Source organism: Camarhynchus parvulus, chromosome 12, assembly GCF_901933205.1.
Source record: "Camarhynchus parvulus chromosome 12, STF_HiC, whole genome shotgun sequence".
NCBI classification, from domain to species: domain Eukaryota; kingdom Metazoa; phylum Chordata; class Aves; order Passeriformes; family Thraupidae; genus Camarhynchus; species Camarhynchus parvulus.
In genome coordinates, this window is record NC_044582.1 from 3,034,246 (window position 1) to 3,051,241 (window position 16,996).

The 16,996-nt window shown below is 46.6% G+C and overlaps 2 protein-coding genes across 6 annotated transcripts in view; one reads left to right on the top strand and one right to left on the bottom strand.

Moving 5' to 3' along the window:
- Nucleotides 1-3,711: 3,711 nt before the first annotated feature.
- Nucleotides 3,712-14,106, bottom strand: NOL8 (nucleolar protein 8). Its single transcript, XM_030956936.1, has 17 exons — nt 14,074-14,106; nt 13,462-13,644; nt 13,258-13,320; nt 12,401-12,479; nt 11,954-12,101; nt 11,032-11,100; nt 8,872-10,719; nt 8,473-8,589; nt 8,024-8,143; nt 7,618-7,702; nt 7,144-7,288; nt 6,556-6,639; nt 5,703-5,977; nt 5,365-5,491; nt 4,846-4,916; nt 4,097-4,179; nt 3,712-3,786 (listed from the first exon to the last, which is right to left on the bottom strand). Exons 2-17 carry the CDS (start codon nt 13,598-13,600, stop codon nt 3,733-3,735), a joined length of 3,507 nt encoding a protein of 1,168 aa, XP_030812796.1. The 5' UTR covers nt 13,601-13,644; nt 14,074-14,106; the 3' UTR covers nt 3,712-3,732.
- A 160-nt stretch (nt 14,107-14,266) lies between these two features.
- Nucleotides 14,267-16,996, top strand: part of CENPP (centromere protein P) — a 121,311-nt gene continuing 118,581 nt past the window's right edge. For 2 of the 5 annotated variants that reach the window (XM_030956907.1, XM_030956906.1), the window contains exons 1-2: nt 14,517-15,359; nt 16,528-16,676. In XM_030956907.1, the coding sequence (XP_030812767.1) occupies nt 16,540-16,676 (137 nt within the window). In that variant the 5' untranslated portion in view covers nt 14,517-15,359; nt 16,528-16,539. Of the gene's footprint in view, nt 14,366-14,516; nt 15,360-16,182; nt 16,222-16,527; nt 16,677-16,996 lie in introns of those variants that run through there. The other 3 variants (XM_030956909.1, XM_030956910.1, XM_030956908.1) reach the window with 3 other exon arrangements.

Below are 16,996 nucleotides of genomic sequence, written 5' to 3' on the forward strand. Positions count from 1 at the left end.
GCCTCGGCACGGCGACACAGCATGCAGGCTGCAGGGGACAGAGCCAGTGGCACCGGGCATGAGCAGCTCTGCGGGGCTCTGAGCCTGCAGCAGCATCGGCCCCAAGGCTGCTCTGTCCCTGCCTGGCTGACGGGCAGGGCTGGAGGCCTTGCAGAGCAGGGGCCATTGCGGGCACGGCTGTCCCAGGAGCTGCCCCCTGGCCCAGCTGGGCCCCACTTGGGCAGGAAGGAGGCTCCCAGCCCCGGCATGGCCAAGCAGCTCCTGCCTCCCCCTGCCTTTGCTCTGCTCCCCACGCTGCCACAAGAGCCCCTGGGCCAGGCTGTCAGAGGGCTGCTTTGCTCTCACCTGGCTCCCTGGCACCAGGGCCCTCCTGCTTGCTGTTGCACATGGTGGCTGTCTGCGGTGAGTCCCTGTCCCTGAGTGAAGTGGTCACTTCGAGGTGCTGATTGTCTCTCTCTGTGGGAGAAGGAAGAGTGGGGGGAGTTTGCAGAACAGGCCCAGAGCAACAAGGGCTCTACTCCCTGCTCAGCCCTGCGTGAGCCCTGCGCCTGTCCGCCTTCTCCTCCCGTCGCTGTGTTGAGGAACACCGCAGTGTCCTCTGGCTGTTCTTCCGCTGATTCTGGGAAGGGAGAGGCAGCTGAGCCTGCAGCACAGGCCCAGAGCCCCGAGGTGTGGGGCCCCTCTGGTCCCTGGGCAGCCACGTCCCTGCCCTACCTTCTCCTCCCGTTGTCACGTCGCACTGACACTCGGCCTGAGCCCAGCGTTCCCTTTTGGGCCCTTGGTCGCACAGGTCACAATGGCCACTCTGACATCAGCACCGAGCACCCAAAATTGGGGCAGCCGTGGCCTCAGGTCCCTGGCAACCACTTGTGGCGGCCCCCTCGGGCACCGAGGTTCTGAGATGGATCCGAGCGTTTGGTCAGGGTGGAAGCAGGGCCGAGACTCCTGCAGCAAGTGCAGGGTCAAATGCCAGGCCCTGGGGCAGCCATCGAGGGTGGTGCTGGAGGCAGCAAGGTGCTGTTCAGGCACTGCCACACCAGGGCTCCGGCCCCGGCCAAGGGAAATCTCTGCCCCTGCCCCTGGCAGTCGGTGGCCCAGAGAGCCGGTGCGGAGTCTCCTGCACTGCAGAGATTCAAACCCTGCTCTAGGTGAACTGATGTTTTCCTCAAGACCTGTCTGGAGAAAACTAAGATGAACCTGATTTGATGCTGCTGCTGATCACCATTGGGTACTGGAGATAAACCTGGAGACCACCACAGCTGCCTCCAGACCTCAGTTATCCTGTCATCCTCTGAACTAACAACTTTGGCATTTCATATAAATGGAAACATGAGTATTAAGCTTCTTAGAAACGTCATCCTTTATACCGACTCAGTGGAAAGACAGAAAATTCACTGAGAACTTGCTGTGTACATTTGACAGGAGAGCTTGCAACTGTCCTCAACTCAAGTCAAATACAGGAGCATGCTTTTCCTACATTATAGGAACTTTGCCAGTTTGGTCCATGCTTTCCTACTCAAAAATACCTTGGAAACAAATCAGGAAGAGATGCACAAACAATTCTTGTCAATTTTTCTCATTCATGTCTTTGCAAACATGCTCCTGGAAATCCAGATCTGTGACTTCTGGAACAATCAGTGGGATCTCTGGGAAGCAGGGCAGGGGCTGACAAGCAGGGACACCCTGCACCTGCCTGATGCTGGGGCAGCAGGAGTTCGTCCATTTTCCTGTCTCCATGGGAGAGCCACCTTGGGTGGGAAACGATCCCTTCACTGATCTAGGAGGGAGGCACAGCCAGTGCAATGCCAGGGAGTGCCTTTACCCTGGAGACAGGGAGGAGGCAGAGGAAGAGGGGGAAGTTGGGAAGCTGCACCCGGGGCTCTGCAGGGCTCCCGGCCGGGGCTCAAAGCAGAAGGAGCCAGAAGCGCTTGGCCGGACAATCCCGAGCTCTGGACACTTTGTCCTCAGCACCAGGAACCCGTTTGCTTCTCCAGGCCCTGGGCACTGCTCCGGTGCTGCTCATGCAAGTTACACACAGACACAGAGCCACCTGCTCTGTCTCAACCCTCTTCAGCACTGGACACCACAACACAGTAACACGTTCTCTTCAGTACATGGTCTAATTATTAGAAGTCCTGCAAAGACTCACATTCAAAGCACACACACACAAAAACCCCACACCCTGGTACAGACCTTGCATCAACACAATATGCATGTTGCTGTTCAGAAACACTGGGCAGCACTTTTGGCCAATGCCTTTTCCTATTAGATCTTTCAAAGGATTGCAAAAGTGACATTGTTTGGCAGCTTCTTCAAGGAACAAACTAGAAACAGTTCTGATTATGTAAAGATTTATGGGTTAGCTTTCACTTTCCTTTGGCATCCTTACACTTCACCTGGCACTCCAGAAGATTGTGAAAATCCAAAATAATATCAGGGGAAGTTTCTGAATTCATTCATGTTTCTCTCAAAGACTTTCTTGACATACATACAAGGAACTGGTCCTGTAACATACAGAGAAGCAGTGGTTTCCCTGACTGGACATTACAAGACAACGTTATAGACTCCACTATACTAAAACACTTCTGTTGCCTGGTAATTACAAAGGTTCAAGCTCTTCTAGAGGCTTTTCCCAGTGCAACTTCATTAGGTCACTCTCTGCTTAACTCTCTAAGCCTGTCCAGCTCTCACTGAAGGGCAGCAGAGCCTTGTGGTGCCTCAGCCCCTGCTCCCGGTTCTGTCCCATCAGCAAACATTGAGGGAGCGCTCTGTCCCTTCTGCCAGGTCACTGGGGAATAAGGCAAACAAGGCTGGCCCCAGCATGGCCCCCTGAGCTCACAGCTAACTGAGTTTGGAGCTCCCCTGTGCACTTCTCTGCCCCACTGTCCCTGAGCTGCCTCAGGAGCCTGTTATGGGAGGCAGGGACAAAGCCTTGCTGAAGTCCCGGCTGACAACAACCACTGCTCTCCCCTCACAAACCCAGCCAGTCACTGCAGCAGAGGTGGCTATGGGATTGGTCAAGCATGGTTTCCATTCCTGTTATTCCATCGGCTTAGAGATGGCATCCAGGAGGAGCTGTTCTGTCACCTTTCTGGGGATGGAGCTGAGGCTGATGGGCCTGCAGTTTCCTGGCTCCTTCTTGGTGCCCTTTTGCAAGACTGCAGTGATGTTGGCTTTCCTCCACGGCTCTCTGGGGTTGTCTCCTTCCCAGACCTGCTGGCAGAGCACCCTGTGCCAGAGGCAGGAGCAGAGATTTCCCTTGGCCCCAAAAGGGGAACGCTGGGCTCAGGCCGAGTGTCAGTGCGACCTGACAACGGGAGGAGAAGGTAGGGCAGGGACGTGGCTGCCCAGGGACCAGAGGGGCCCCACACCTCGGGGCTCTGGGCCGGGGGCAGTGCCCAGGATGGGCTTGGCAGAGCCCATCCGCTCCTGGAGGGCTGGGGGCACTGCTCTGGCCTGGGCCTGCGATCCCTTGACATTCCTGCTTGCCCTTGGATCCACCAGGGATGGGCTGGAGCTCAATGGCCCCGGCCTGGCCGCACAGTCAGGACTGGAGCCTTCCCGTGGCTCCCCTGGACACGAGCCCCTCAGGCCCAGCTCCCAGACACGGCCTAACAGGGTTTGCTGATATTGATCCCTGTTAGACCTTTGAAAGGATTTTGAAAGTAACGTTGTTTGGCAGCTCCTTCAAGGAACAAAAAAAGGAATAGCTTTTGATCTGTGAAAGAAAATTTATTGTTTTGCTCTCACTTTTCTTTTGGCGTCCTTGTGCTTCTTCCTGCATTCCTGAAAATGGTGAATATACGACATAGTATTATAAGTTTGTGAATTCACTTTTTCTCTTAAATACATTCCTTACATACAGTTAAGTAGCTGCTCCTGTAACATGCAAAGAAGCAGTGGTTTACCTGACTGGACAACACAACATGATCTTATACATACAAGTATAGTAAGAAATATTTGTACTTGGTCGTTACAAAGTTTCAAACTCTTGTTGAGGTTCTGACTTAATTTTGCATGCACATTCATACCTGCAATCCCTCCCCATGCTCAGCTTTCACCTAGAGTTACCAAGGAACAGATGTTACATACTCACCTCAAGCAATAATCTACGTCTGTCTTCCCAACCCTCGTTTTCTTCACTGAGTTCTTCTGATCTACAGAATAACTTTGGGCCTTCTGCGCAACAGAAACAACCAATTAATAGGCTTAAACACTTGTGATGTGCTGCTGCTCCTAACAATCATGACCAACACAGCACTAAAACCAGCAATCAATTCTTCACATCCTTCCTGTTCTCCTGCTCCCCACCACACCTTGGCTCCAGCAGAAATGTTCCCTACTGCAGCCTGGTGTGCTAACAACAATCAAAGGCAGCAGCAGTTTTCCTCAACATGCTGCAATCTGAATTGCAGTGAAATCGCAGCTGTTTCATTAGCAGATCAACAGCAGCACCGCACATCTTCCTCCAGAACTGAGGCCTGCTGAGGCCTGAGCTCTCCTTTTCAGCACACCCTGTAAATCAGGCTGGAAGACTGCAGTTCACTAAGATACACTGGCAAGGAACCAAAATGTCTAGGTCACCTGCCAAGTGACTAATTTTTTGATAAGTTCTAAAAGTCTAGATTCCTATTCGGCAATTGTCTGGAAGAAAAGAAAGCCAGAAATCTGCTTGACCTTTATTTTACCAGGACTATCTCATGGGATTCTACCACAATTTGGATCACAAGTAACAGTGGCAAACTTTTGACTAGAAAACTTTCATAACTAAGGCAGCATTTTTTCCTCCTCACTGAATTCCATTAAAAGAAAATACAAAAAGGGGGTGAAGAAATTCTGTCATACCTCTTAGACGTTCATCATCTTTGGAGAAGAAAAAAACTCTAGCACTTTCTGTGCGTGGTAAAGAAAGAAACCTAGAGAAGTACAAAGGGATTTGAGCATCCTAAATTGTCCTATCAAATTCCATGAACATGACTTAAAACTGTAGTGCTTCAGAGAAATGGTATACATTGAAAAGCTTTATTCCCTAGTAACCAAATAGAGCTTTTTATTTTACAAAACCCACTTTTAAAGAGAAAACTGACTGTGTCTTTGGCTTTTGGCCAAACTCAGTTTGGAGTTGGTCAAACCAAAATGACCCAGTTAATTTCTTGTGCTCAACTCTCTTTTTCCATATTCAACTTCACATCAAATGGGCTGCTGGGCGTTTTGACTCTGTGCAGCACAAACGGTTTTCCGAGATGACTTTCGTTGCTCAGAGGTGTGCAATGTCAGTTTCCCATCTCCTGAGTGCTGCTATTAATATTCCCACAGCACCCAACTACTACAGCCAAGCAGACAACAAAGAGAAATGGAACTTGCATTTCTTGGTCCTGTTCAATTTCTGACATCTCAGGCTCGTCATCACCCTCAGAACTGCTGTCTTGGAAACGTGGATCTTCTTGCCATGTGGCTTTCACCGGCTTTATTGTTCCAAGCGCGTAAGGCTCTGCAGTGACAGCACCGAGAGAGAAAAAAAGGCAAAACCAGATTATTCCTCTGCTGGTCAGGAAAAATTCCTCCTTTCAAGTGAAATACTTACAGTGGAGAAGACAGATTTAGGAGGGACAGAATGTTCTCCTCCCAGATTTTCCTAGCTGTATCTTCCCTCCAGTATTTTCCACTGTGTTCTAGGGATCTCTTACATATTCTGCTGTTACCTTCTTTGATGCACAACTCCTCTGTGTCTCCAAAGAAGGAAAACTTGAAAGAACTCGACTCCTGAGCTGTGTCATTCTCAGGCAAAGGTCCCAAATGGTCATCTGGGGCAGAGTCCTGCTCATCCTCTTTGTCCCAGGGTATTTCGTCCATCTTTTCTGGTGTTTTCTTTGAAGATCCAAACAAGTCTTTCAAGTCAGCAGCAATATCATAATAGATTTCTTCAGACACTTGAGGCAGTGTCTCACTCTCTTCTTTCTTCTTCCTTTTGGCTTTACTGAAATGAGATTGTTCAAAGATAGCAACACAGCACATGTCCTTTTCAGAGACAGCTTCCCTAAGAGCCACCTTGCTCTGAATGTCTCCCTAAGCATATCCAAAGCCCATTAAGGCGTGGTTCATTATCAAGGGTAAGCAGTGGGGAAACATCGGAGGTTGAAGTCTAAAGGCAGGAACAAGAGTCTTTTTTAATTAGCCACATCCGTAAGTGACTTTTCACTGAATACACAGTTACACAGAAATCAAGGTAGCACAGATTTCTTAATCTGATCAATCTTTAGTACAGATTTCTTAAGCTTTTCCCACAGACCTGTAAATCTCCAAGTCCCTGAATTGACCTTTCTGACCTTCAGTGAGGACAGAAAATGGCATCCAGAAAACAGATGGACTAGAAAGGAAAGATGACACTACATGTTGATTTTAGTAGTCAGAGTTCCTATTTTACATTGATTTTAGCAACCGGAGAGAGAACTAAATTAGAATCAGATCAATCTGCATGGTTTCAAACTCAGTCTGTTGCTATAACCATCCTTCCATGGGAAGAAACACAACTTAGTTACCAAGCTGTAATACTACCTCTCCTTTTCTGTAGCACTTGGTTTCCTTTCAAAAACTGCATGGTCCTCTCTTGTTGGATCATAACGGAGGGCATTAATATCTCTATAAAAATAGAAAGAAAAAGAAACATCAGTGTACAATCTAAATGCCAAAATGAAAGCTACCTCAAAATTTTACAGTCAGAGCAAGATTCACATTAGTTCCTTTACCAAACAAAGTGTAAATCAATCCAAAATGTAACTGGCAGTTAGAAAGCACCCTCTAGTCAGTGTCTGGGTCAGGAAACATATAAGGAGAAGTGGATTTAATCAATTTGTGATGTTTCTGATAAAACACAGCCCTCACTTGGGTGTTAGGCAGTGAGGACCTGCACTTGATCATCTCTTGAGGAGCTACATAAATACAGCTATCCATATAGATGTGGATATATTTCTTCTAGTACCAAACACTGCATAAATTCAAATAGTCCAGTGGAGTAAAAAACCCAAAACAACACACAAGAACCCTTTATGCCCATCTTCCAAAATTCAAAGATTTCAGGGTCTTTCAGCGTCCTTCCTAAGCCTTCCCAAACCTCCTTCTTTACTGATACCAGATGATTCATACTTGAATTTCTTCACACTTGTCGCTGTTTTATTTGGCTTGGGCTGCTCCAGGTTGATATTCAGGAGGCTTCCCAGTATTTGCAGATTTTTCTTTTTCTCTGCAGCAAGCTCCTCTTCTTCATCTGCCTTTACACTGTTTGTCTCTGCTAAGAGAAAAAGGAATACATTCTATTTACTCTTCTAAGCCTGTAATGTGGGATGCATAACATTTACTATAGCACTAGTAGAGCTCACATCTATGAACACATCACTTCCTTTTACCTTGAAGCTACTTGAAGGTTCTCTGCCTTGCACTGTAGAAAACCTTTCATTAGAAATGTCACAAGCATCTATTTCATAGCAAAGTCAGAGCATTTATTTAACAACTGTGCAAGCCTGCCACTGACAGATGCTCTACACAAGATCCCAGTAAAGCAAGAAAGGCTGCTGGAAGGCTCTGTGGCCAGCAGTAACCACGAAATGTGATCAGCTTTACCTTCTTCCTCACTGTCACTCTCCAGGAATCGAGCATCCATGCGGAACCTTTCATCGGTGCCAAAGCGAGACTGCAGCTGCAGGAGCTGAACAAATGAAACAGATGTTATTAAGCACTGGAGAAGAAAATCATAATTCACTAACTTTTTTTTATACTATAATAATGGCAACATACTCTTTATATTTAGCTTTTGATGCCTTTTTCAGTAATTTCTTTGTATATGAAGATGACAGTGTCAGAGAAACTCCTCCCACTCCCACACATTATGTTCTTCCTTTACGGGAATTCTGCTTTAAGTTCATAAAAATCATATTAAGCAAGAAGAAGGAGACATGGGTTATGTTCTTCTGAAGTGGTGCTATGGAGACCTAGAGGAAAACTAAATTACAGTAATGGCTTCACTCACTTTTTCACCAGCTTTGCCTTCAAACTGGGGCTTAATTTTGAATCGCTCATCATCCGTATCCTCTTGCTCATCCTCACTGCTCTCAAACAGTCTGCCCGAAGGTTTGGGAGCTGCCTTATCCTTTGTTACACAAACAGAAAAGAAGAGAAAAGCAGCTGTTCACATAAATGAGACAATGTAAATCAGTACCAACTTTGATCATGTGCTCTCCAGTTCAGCTGAAAAAGCAGAGTTCTTGCACCACCAGCTCCCTCCCCAATCCACGTGCTTCAAATCTTACCTTGTCCACACACCTCGTACAATTCTGCTTTACACTTATGACTATTCAGTTTTACCATAAGCAATATACCCATGCAAAGCAAAACTCAGGTGTTACAATATGAGATGGTTTAGTATAAAAATTCAACTTTCTGATTACATCATACTGATTTTTTCCCAGTAACACTTACTTCTTCATGCCCATTTCCCAAACTTGCATCCTTTTTCAACATCTCATCCACTCCAGCTTCATCTTCCACATCAGAATCAAATATGATGTGTTTGTGCTGTCCTGCTGGCTGCCTGTCCTAGGAAAGAGTCAACTGTCGAGTCAAACACATCAAATACCTGCTGTGCTCAAACACAACTATCTGAAAGATGTTTTACTGACACAAAAAGAGGAACCCACTATGCCTCTTGCATCTCTGCAGGTATTGCAGGGAGGGGTATGCAGCATTTTGTATACTCTCAAAAGAAAACTGGCAATGTCATTAGAAATTACAGATTATGATTTTAAAACATCTTATCACACATGTATTTAGTACCCTCTTCCTTGTATTGTGTACTATTCAGGTAGAAGTGGTAATTACCAGATTTGAAAGTGCTCCTTGAATGAGTTTCTTCTGTAATTCCCTCTCTCTGTGTCTCTCTTCCAGAGCTGCCAGCCTCCTCTGGTTGTCCTGGAGCTGTTTCTCTATTGTACTGGGCTCCTTTGAGGCAGCAGCTCGAAGACGAAGCTCCTTATCTTCCCGAGGGCTGGTGTTCTCCTTCTCATCTTTATCACCTTCCCATTCTGGGGCTTTTTTGCTTGTATTCCTCTTTAATGTTTTGGAAAGCAGTTTTGGGCTCTTCAGCTGCTGTTTAAGGTCCTCCTGAGCCCCTGCAGCATCACTGTCCATGTCACTGCTCCCATCACCATGATCAGTAGTGGCAGCAGCAGCTCTGTGCTCTGAATTTTGGTCTTGTAGAGAACTCACACCTTTGTTCTTCCCTTGCAAATGAGGCCTGGAACCAGGCTGAAGTCTCTGGGCTGCTGAGGAGGCAGCAGCTGACAGTTCCTCATGCTGTTCAAGAGGCACTTTGCGTCTCTTTTTGCTGCTGACTTCAAGTGAACTCAAGGGATGGTTCTTTGGCTGCTTTTTAGATGATTTCTCCCCAGAATGAGATGTACAAGCTTCAACTCCCAGACCTTCTACAGACTTCTTTAAGCAAGTGCTGTCCTTACTTGACTCTTTTACACAAAGGGACCCTATTCCTCTGAAGGGCTGATATTTCAAATGTGAATTATTCTGTCCCTTGGAGCTTTCCTCCACAGCATCCTCCTCCTCTGTTAAAATATCAGCCAGCACATCTTCAGGACAGATGGGTTTTTTTTTAACTGCAGGATGAAATTTAGAAAGTTTTGGTTTATTTACAGTATTATCCTTGGGATTATCTTCAGCACTGGACTGACAAGGACTCTGTTCACTGCCTGGCCCCTCTGCAGGTGTCCCAGTGTTTTCTGTGGCCAGTGCTTTTAAGTCATCCAAGGTGAGGTCTAGGCGGTAACAGTTTTGCATCATGGACTCATAATCAGAGCTGCTTTCAGACTCTGAACAAGAGCTGTCACTATCACATGTCTCTGCTGTACTGCTGGCTGCTGTGCTCTGCAAGGCAGCAATTCTGGACTTTTTGCTTTTCCCTTTTCTTTCAATGTGTTCTTCTTTTAAACTGTGAGGTTTCAGTGAGGAGCCATTTACCAAACCACTTTTTTTTTTAGCTAATATTTCTTTATTTTTCATCCTCCCCTGTTTCGAGTCTTCTGGAGTTTTGCTTTCAGCAATGATTTCATCTGTATCTGCTGAATCATAACCATTATCACATTCCATAGCCTCTTTCTCTTTGTTACTTCCTTTGATAGCTTTCTTCATGGCATCAAAATTGCTTAAGGACCAGTGGCTACTGTATTTTAATTCAAAACTATCCCCAACAATTTCCAAATGCTCACTTTCAGTCTCAACATTTTCAGCTTTCTGTCTCTGTGCCTCTTTTTTTACCATTGCTCTGATCTCCTCTTCAGAATCAATGTCACTATCAGAAACACTGCTATTATTTTTGGCTGTAACTCCATTAGCATTTTTAGGTATTTTCCCATCCACTCTCCTTGCTGGAGGCAATTCCAACTCCTCAGCAGGTTTGCGTTTTGATCTTTGGCCGAGCTGGGGTGAGTCTGTGTGTTTGGGACGTGAAGGGCACGCAGAGGACAGAGCTGCTCCATCCAGGGGCTGCCTCCGTTTCCGCGGAGCTTTCCCGGTGCTGGGGGCTTCCCCTCTCCTCTTCCTGCTGCCATCCCCCCCTGGCAGGCTCCAGGTGAGCTGGGACACAGGGGCTGCAGGTGCCAGCTCTGCCTCCAGCTTCCTCAGGTTGTGGCAGTACTTGGAGGGGTCGTACTTCACCACGTTAGTCTGAGTTAAGGATTTGAAAGGCCCCAGTTCTTTCAGCAGATTCAGGGCTTTATGAAGAGGCTGAATTCTGCAGGGAAGGACAGCAAAGAATCTTTTCTCATGCTATGAACATAAGCCTTTAAGCAACTGAGTGCAGTGTAAAACAACTGCTCAAGTCACACAAACTTACTGCAGGATTTACTTGGGGAATTCAGTAAATTGAGCCTGACAGAGGAGCAAAATTTAGGACTGTCAAGCAACTGTTTTCCCATATGACAAAAGAAGGAAGGGAATTGTGTTCAAGGGCAAACAATCAGAAAAGGATATTTTATTTTTTTGTTGATTCCTGAGGTGCAGGATAGGCAAGACTCTGCCAAATTTTCCAACAACCCATTTCTGAAAGAAAAGAAAAACAATCAATGTTGAAAGAAAAGAGTAGAAGTAACTCTGAAATAAAACAAATATTTATTCTTGAATAACAAAAACACTAATAAAGAACCACATGTGATTAATTCTTTTTTCTTTATTCTCTCTAGTGAGCCCTGCCATGCAACTTGGCCAGCCTCCTTCTCAAAAACAAAACAAACCAAAGCCAACCAAAAAAGTAAATTGCTACAACCTACAAATAAAGAGTGATAATAAAGAACTAAATTTCTTTACAAGTGCTGTTTTTAGCACAGTGTTTCTGGTTTATGAATTAACAGTGGTAGCTCCAAAGACAGGATCACTATTATTTTGCTCTTTTCTCCCTTCTCACAAAAATATTTAAAAAACCACTCTGTGCTTAGCAAACAGTTTTGAAAACTCTGTAGTAAATATAAACTTTGTTGCCCAAATTTGCATGTCAGGTGACTTTATTATTACTTTTGTAAGCATGGGCAGAGCCTGATCCTGTGCTGAAGCCCAACCCAGCCACCAAACGTTGTGTGGTGCGTGGAAATAATTCCCTTTACAAGCTTTTAAGGGTGACACAAGCATATTCCCAGTATCAGTGAGGAACAGGGCATTTCCTCATTTCCCATGGCAAGAGTGGACAGTATGACCATGATCATTTCCACTCACTGCAAAGAATGACAGGAGCCCTCTCCTGTCTACACACGAGGTATTTCCTCAGAGTACTTCCCACAGCTTGGACTGTCACTCTTAATAATGAAGTTTCTTTACAGAAAGCATAAATCTGGCATGAATTTAGATGCAATGAGCTTGCTTTTTGTTGTTTTATTTCTCTTATACATCTACCCCACCATACCTTATGGTCTGGCACCTCTGTACCTGGTACTGCTCTCATGTGGAAGTCCACAACTCCCTTTTTTTTCATTGATTCCAACAGACACATTTGGTCGTTTCTCTGTGGTTTTTCTTTCTGCAGCTTTGCTTCCTCCCTCTCTGTGGCCAGCCTGTAGCAGAAAGCACATCACCCATGGAAAAAGGTGCAGGATTGGAGCTGGCAGGGATCCCCTCCCACAGAACAGCAGCCACTGGGAATTCCCCCCACCAGGGGATGAGCCCCATCACCTCTGAGGGAACAGTGATGCAAAACCTGTTACAGCATCAAAGGTAAAGCAACAGCCCAGGGAATCTATCAAAACTGAAACAATAAGAGTGTACAAAATGAAAGTACAGCCACAACATTATCAGATAAGCAGAAAAAAGGCAGTTTTAGCAACAACATACATTTGAAAAGATTGGTTTCTACCTGTGCAAAAAGCTTTCTTTGGCCAACTCAATTTGGAGTGTCCCCCCTTTCCATTTTGTTTTATTTAAAACTGACATGCCTGCAAAACAAAGATGGGAAATGAGTATTTTCTACATCAAAAAAAAAAGCCCATCACAGACTTCACTTGGCCCTCTTGTATGACATGACGTTCCCTTAGCATCACCTTGTACCTGACTGCTCACTTGGGTCAGGGCTGCATCTGAAAGGGCCAAAATCCAAATAAACCAGCAGGTTTACAGCCAGAACTGAAGTTCTCCCTTCAAAAATGCCTAATGCAGCATTCCTCAGAGCCCACTGCAAAAGGAGCTTTATATCAGCTCTTCTTCTGGGTGAAGAGCTTTCTTCTTTCTCAAAGAAATCAATTTCAGTGTTTTATAGATCTGATGAAAGCTCATGAGGCATAAAAGGCTTAGAACAAACAAAGAGGGTGCCCAGAGCAGCTGTGGCTGCCCCTGGATGCCTGGCAGTGTCCCAGGCCAGGCTGGACAGGGCTTGGAGCAGCCTGGGACAGTGGAAGGAGTCCCTGCCATGGACTCGTCCACCATGAGATGATCATTAAGGTTCCTTCCAAGGCAGACCATTCCCTGAGCCTCTGAAACTCACAAATCACCTCCTTCAGTCACAAGGGATCTCATCAATCTGCTCACAGCAATTTCTGAAAACCTCAGCAAAGCAGCTTCCACAAAGCTGCAGCTTAAAGAAAATAAAATCAACCTGACAAGAAAATGAAAGAGGCTCTACCAGGACCACAGCTGGATGTGACAACATGAGATGAGCTATCAGCAATGTAACTTGGCTCAAAAACATAACTAAGGGAAAAAAAAAAAAGTACTTACACTTTTTCAGATCTGCTTCAGAAATGCTGACACTGATGTAAGCAAAAGTTTTCGTAGGATTCCCTGATCAATGACAAACATTAAGTTACTTTTATGTAGTTTCATCATTTCCTTTAAAATACAACTGTCTCTAAAGCAAAAATTCCATTTCATGCTCTAAACAGAAAAGCAAATAACTTTTAAAAATTGAAAGAAAACCGTTACCTTGATCATCTTTCCTGGTAATAATCTCTGTCTCCAAAACACGCCCAAACTTGCCAAATCTTTCTTCCAGCTCAGCCTTGGAAACAGTGTGGCCAAGCCCTCCAACATAGAGGCGTTTGGAAACCTGTTCCTTCTCCATGCTGCCAAGCCACGGTGTCACACCAGGACACACCCTCTGTTCCTCTGCAGGGAGACAAAACAGTTCAGCGACACGCAGATTAACGTGATTCGAACAGCGAATCGGGGACAAATCAGAGCATTAAAAGCCACGAGGAACCCTATGAGCAGAGCACTCCTTTGAGTTGCAGTGGGTAACACAGCAAACCCCGCGCTGCTGCAGGAAACTGGAGCTCAGGGGTTTTTTAAAACGCTGAACCATATAACTTAACCATATAACTGAGCCATATAAATGTATGCACATACAGCGTAAGAGCAGATGCACAGACAGCACAGAGAATAAGCGCAAACGGCTCTTTACAAGACAACCCAAGGGTTCCCTATAGCGGGATCACGGAACACAGCCCACAGCCCTCCCCTCCCCTCCCAGGAGATGCTGAGGGACCCCCGGCCTGAGGGACCCCGATCCCCGCGGTGCCCCCGGCCCGGCCTCACCGCCGCCATGTGCCAGTCGTGCAGTGCCACCGCCTTACCTTCCCCCCCGCAACTCTTCCCAGCCCTCCCTCGAAAAAAAAGGGTTCCGCCTCCTGGTGCTGCTGGATCCTGATCGGCTGCTCGCCTCTGCTGGGTTCCTGTTTCCGGCCGGTCGAGTGTGCTGGGAACACGGGGGCTGGCTCCTATGGCAGCGGACGCTTTGAAAGTGACAAACCCGGAAGAAAAGCGGGGGAGTTTTCCGGAACACACGAGCAGAAATTAACGCGAACAAGGGAAGAGCCGACAAAGCAAGGTTTTTTGGCTTTCATTTGTGATAAAGAGCTTGGGAATTATCCTCCAGCGGCTCTGCTGTTTGGCAGGGAGGGGAAGGAAGGCGCGGCCGGCGCCACCCGCCGGGGCAGCAGCTGTGGTAGCGCCCGGGCTCGTGGGTTGGCGCGCGGTTCGAAAAGCGCGGGGCGCGCGCGCCGGGTCTGAGCGCTGCCCTCCCCTCAGAGCCCTCAGCGCCCGCTCCCATCGCTCACTGCCTTCTCCTCAGCGCCGCGTCTGGGCGCTCCCTTCCCCTCAGAACCCTCAGCGCCCGCTCCCATCGCTCACTGCCTTCTCCTCAGCGCCGCGTCTGGGCGCTCCCTTCCCCTCAGAACCCTCAGCGTCCGCTCCCATCGCTCACTGCCTTCTCCTCAGCGCCGGGTCTGAGCGCTGCCCTCCCCTCAGAGCCCTCAGCGTCCGCTCCCATCGCTCACTGCCTTCTCCTCAGCGCCGGGTCTGAGCGCTGCCCTCCCCTCAGAGCCCTCAGCGTCCGCTCCCATCGTTCACTGCCTTCTCCTCAGCGCCGCGTCTGGGCGCTCCCTTCCCCTCAGAACCCTCAGCGCCCGCTCCCATCGTTCACTGCCTTCTCCTCAGCGCCGGCTCCCTCTGCTCACTGCCTTCCCCTCAGCGCCCTCAGTGCCTGCTCCCAACGCTCACTGCCTTCCCCTCAGCGCCGGCTCCCATCGCTCACCGCCCTGCCCTCAGCGCCGGCTCCTACCGCTCCTCTCTCAGGGCCGGCTGCCGGGGCTCCCGACTGCGCTGCTCGGACACCCATTCCGCCCCCGGGGCACCTCTTGTCACCTGCGAGCCTCGGCTCCTCGGACGAGTCGCGATTTCAGCATCGCCCTGCGAGGGTCCGAAGCTCCGCAAGGAAGCAGCAGGCACGGAACGCACCGGTTCGGTTCTCAAACGCTCCAAAGCGCTTCCCAGCTCCTCCTGTGGCAGCGTAAAGTCAAATACTCGGAGCTGTAAACGGGCAGGTACGTAAAAACGTGAAAGATGTGATGTTAATGCACAAATATTTATAAATATACACGTGTGATACATAAGAGGAGAACTATTTGTAAAAGTTCTGTTTTACTTGATTCAAGAAGTAGGTATTTTTGTACTTTTTTCTAGATATAAAATCTGTGAAGTCGTAATTAATGTTTTGAGTCTTCTGCCGCCTAGTGAAATCCTTGCGTTTAAGTAGCTGTAAGTGTAGTTTATGTCTCCTGTTACTGCTGTTAAAAGAGGCATCAGCTGACCTGGGGTAACATTCCGGCTGTGGTAATGTTTTTCTTTTCCACACCATAGTTTTTATTATGACCATGACTTTCTTCACCATATTTGGTTCAAAAAATATGGTGATGACTAGGTGATTATTTAATTGCATATGCTTCCTTTATTCACTAAGCTAGTTTTTAATGCAAAGCGTGCTAAGTTGTTTTCTTATGTGTTATAAAGGCACTGCTTCCTAGGAAATAAATGAATAAAATGCAATTTCCCCCTCATCCCCTTTGACTGAACGATGTTAGTGTGGAACTTACATACCACATAGAGTAGGGGTGGTTTAAAACATTTTAAACACCCCACATAGAATAGGGGTGGTTTAAAAACACACAAAACTAAATTTTGGGTTTTTCCTGGTCAAAAAAATTAGCGCATTAATTCTGAGCTGCATATATCTTCCACACACTTCTGAATGTGTTGTAGCTAGGCTGAATGTCAGATTATTATTTTTCCTGAAAACTGAGGTTTATTTTTTAAATTATTGATAATGTGTTTGCAGTGAGTGTCTCTGTACTGCTGTTTACTCTGCAGGCCGACTGTGTTAGGAGCAGCTGTGCCTCGTCTGCCCAGGTGAGTCGTTAGGACAATTGGCCAAAGCTGGATTCTGTTTTTATCTCTGATTGCAGTTGGTTTTTACCTGTGGAGCAGCTTGTTGTTTTATTACAGCTAATGTAAAACAGCTGAGTGCGCTCCTGGATCAAACCATGACTAATTAAAAATGTTCTTAAAGCCTTTGACTCCATTAGATCCCTGATTTAGCTTCTGTCCCTGGAGGCTGTGCAGTGCTCTGTATCTTGAAGCAGTTGCCTAATGTTATATTAGTGATTTTAGAAAATTGATTGTTCCTGAGAAAAATCCTTATTTTGTTTTATGCAGTGATTCTGAGATATGGATGAGAGCGCTTTTCAAGCTTATGAAAATGAAATCCAGGCACTGGAAGAAGAAATTAGGCTGCTGACAGAAAAGTATGAAGATATGCAACAGGAATCCACCTTCTTTTCTGATGAGGAGATACTGAAGGCAATGTATGCTTTTTTTTTTCATTTGTTAGATTAACAGAATTTCTTTGTCAAAATTGTTTGGGATAAGCTTTTGCCTTTATGTTAGGATTTTGTAAATGCAAACTCCATGGATAAAATAAGTCACTTATATGAGTAAAGGAATTTTAGCTCCCTTTTCTTGGATGTTTTTGCACATATCTCAAAATGGATACTTGCACCTCCAGACTTGGAATAAAAGCTGTGTCTACCTGGCAGTGAATGGAAAGAGTTTATGTAAGTTAGAATAGGTTTATTGTTTCCAGCAATGTGATCCAACTGAAACTTCACTTCTTAGAAACTGATTT

Bases quoted from the DNA above. Each gene is read 5' to 3' on its own strand.
- NOL8 (XM_030956936.1), bottom strand. From the start codon at position 13,600: ATGGAGAAGGAACAGGTTTCCAAACGCCTCTATGTTGGAGGGCTTGGC. The intron at 8,144-8,472 runs GTAAGTGTTACT...TGTGTAACAAAG, and splicing joins TGGGAAATGGGCATGAAGAA to GATAAGGCAGCTCCCAAACC. The intron at 7,289-7,617 runs GTAAAGCTGATC...TTTTTCTCTTAG, and splicing joins GAGTGACAGTGAGGAAGAAG to CAGAGACAAACAGTGTAAAG.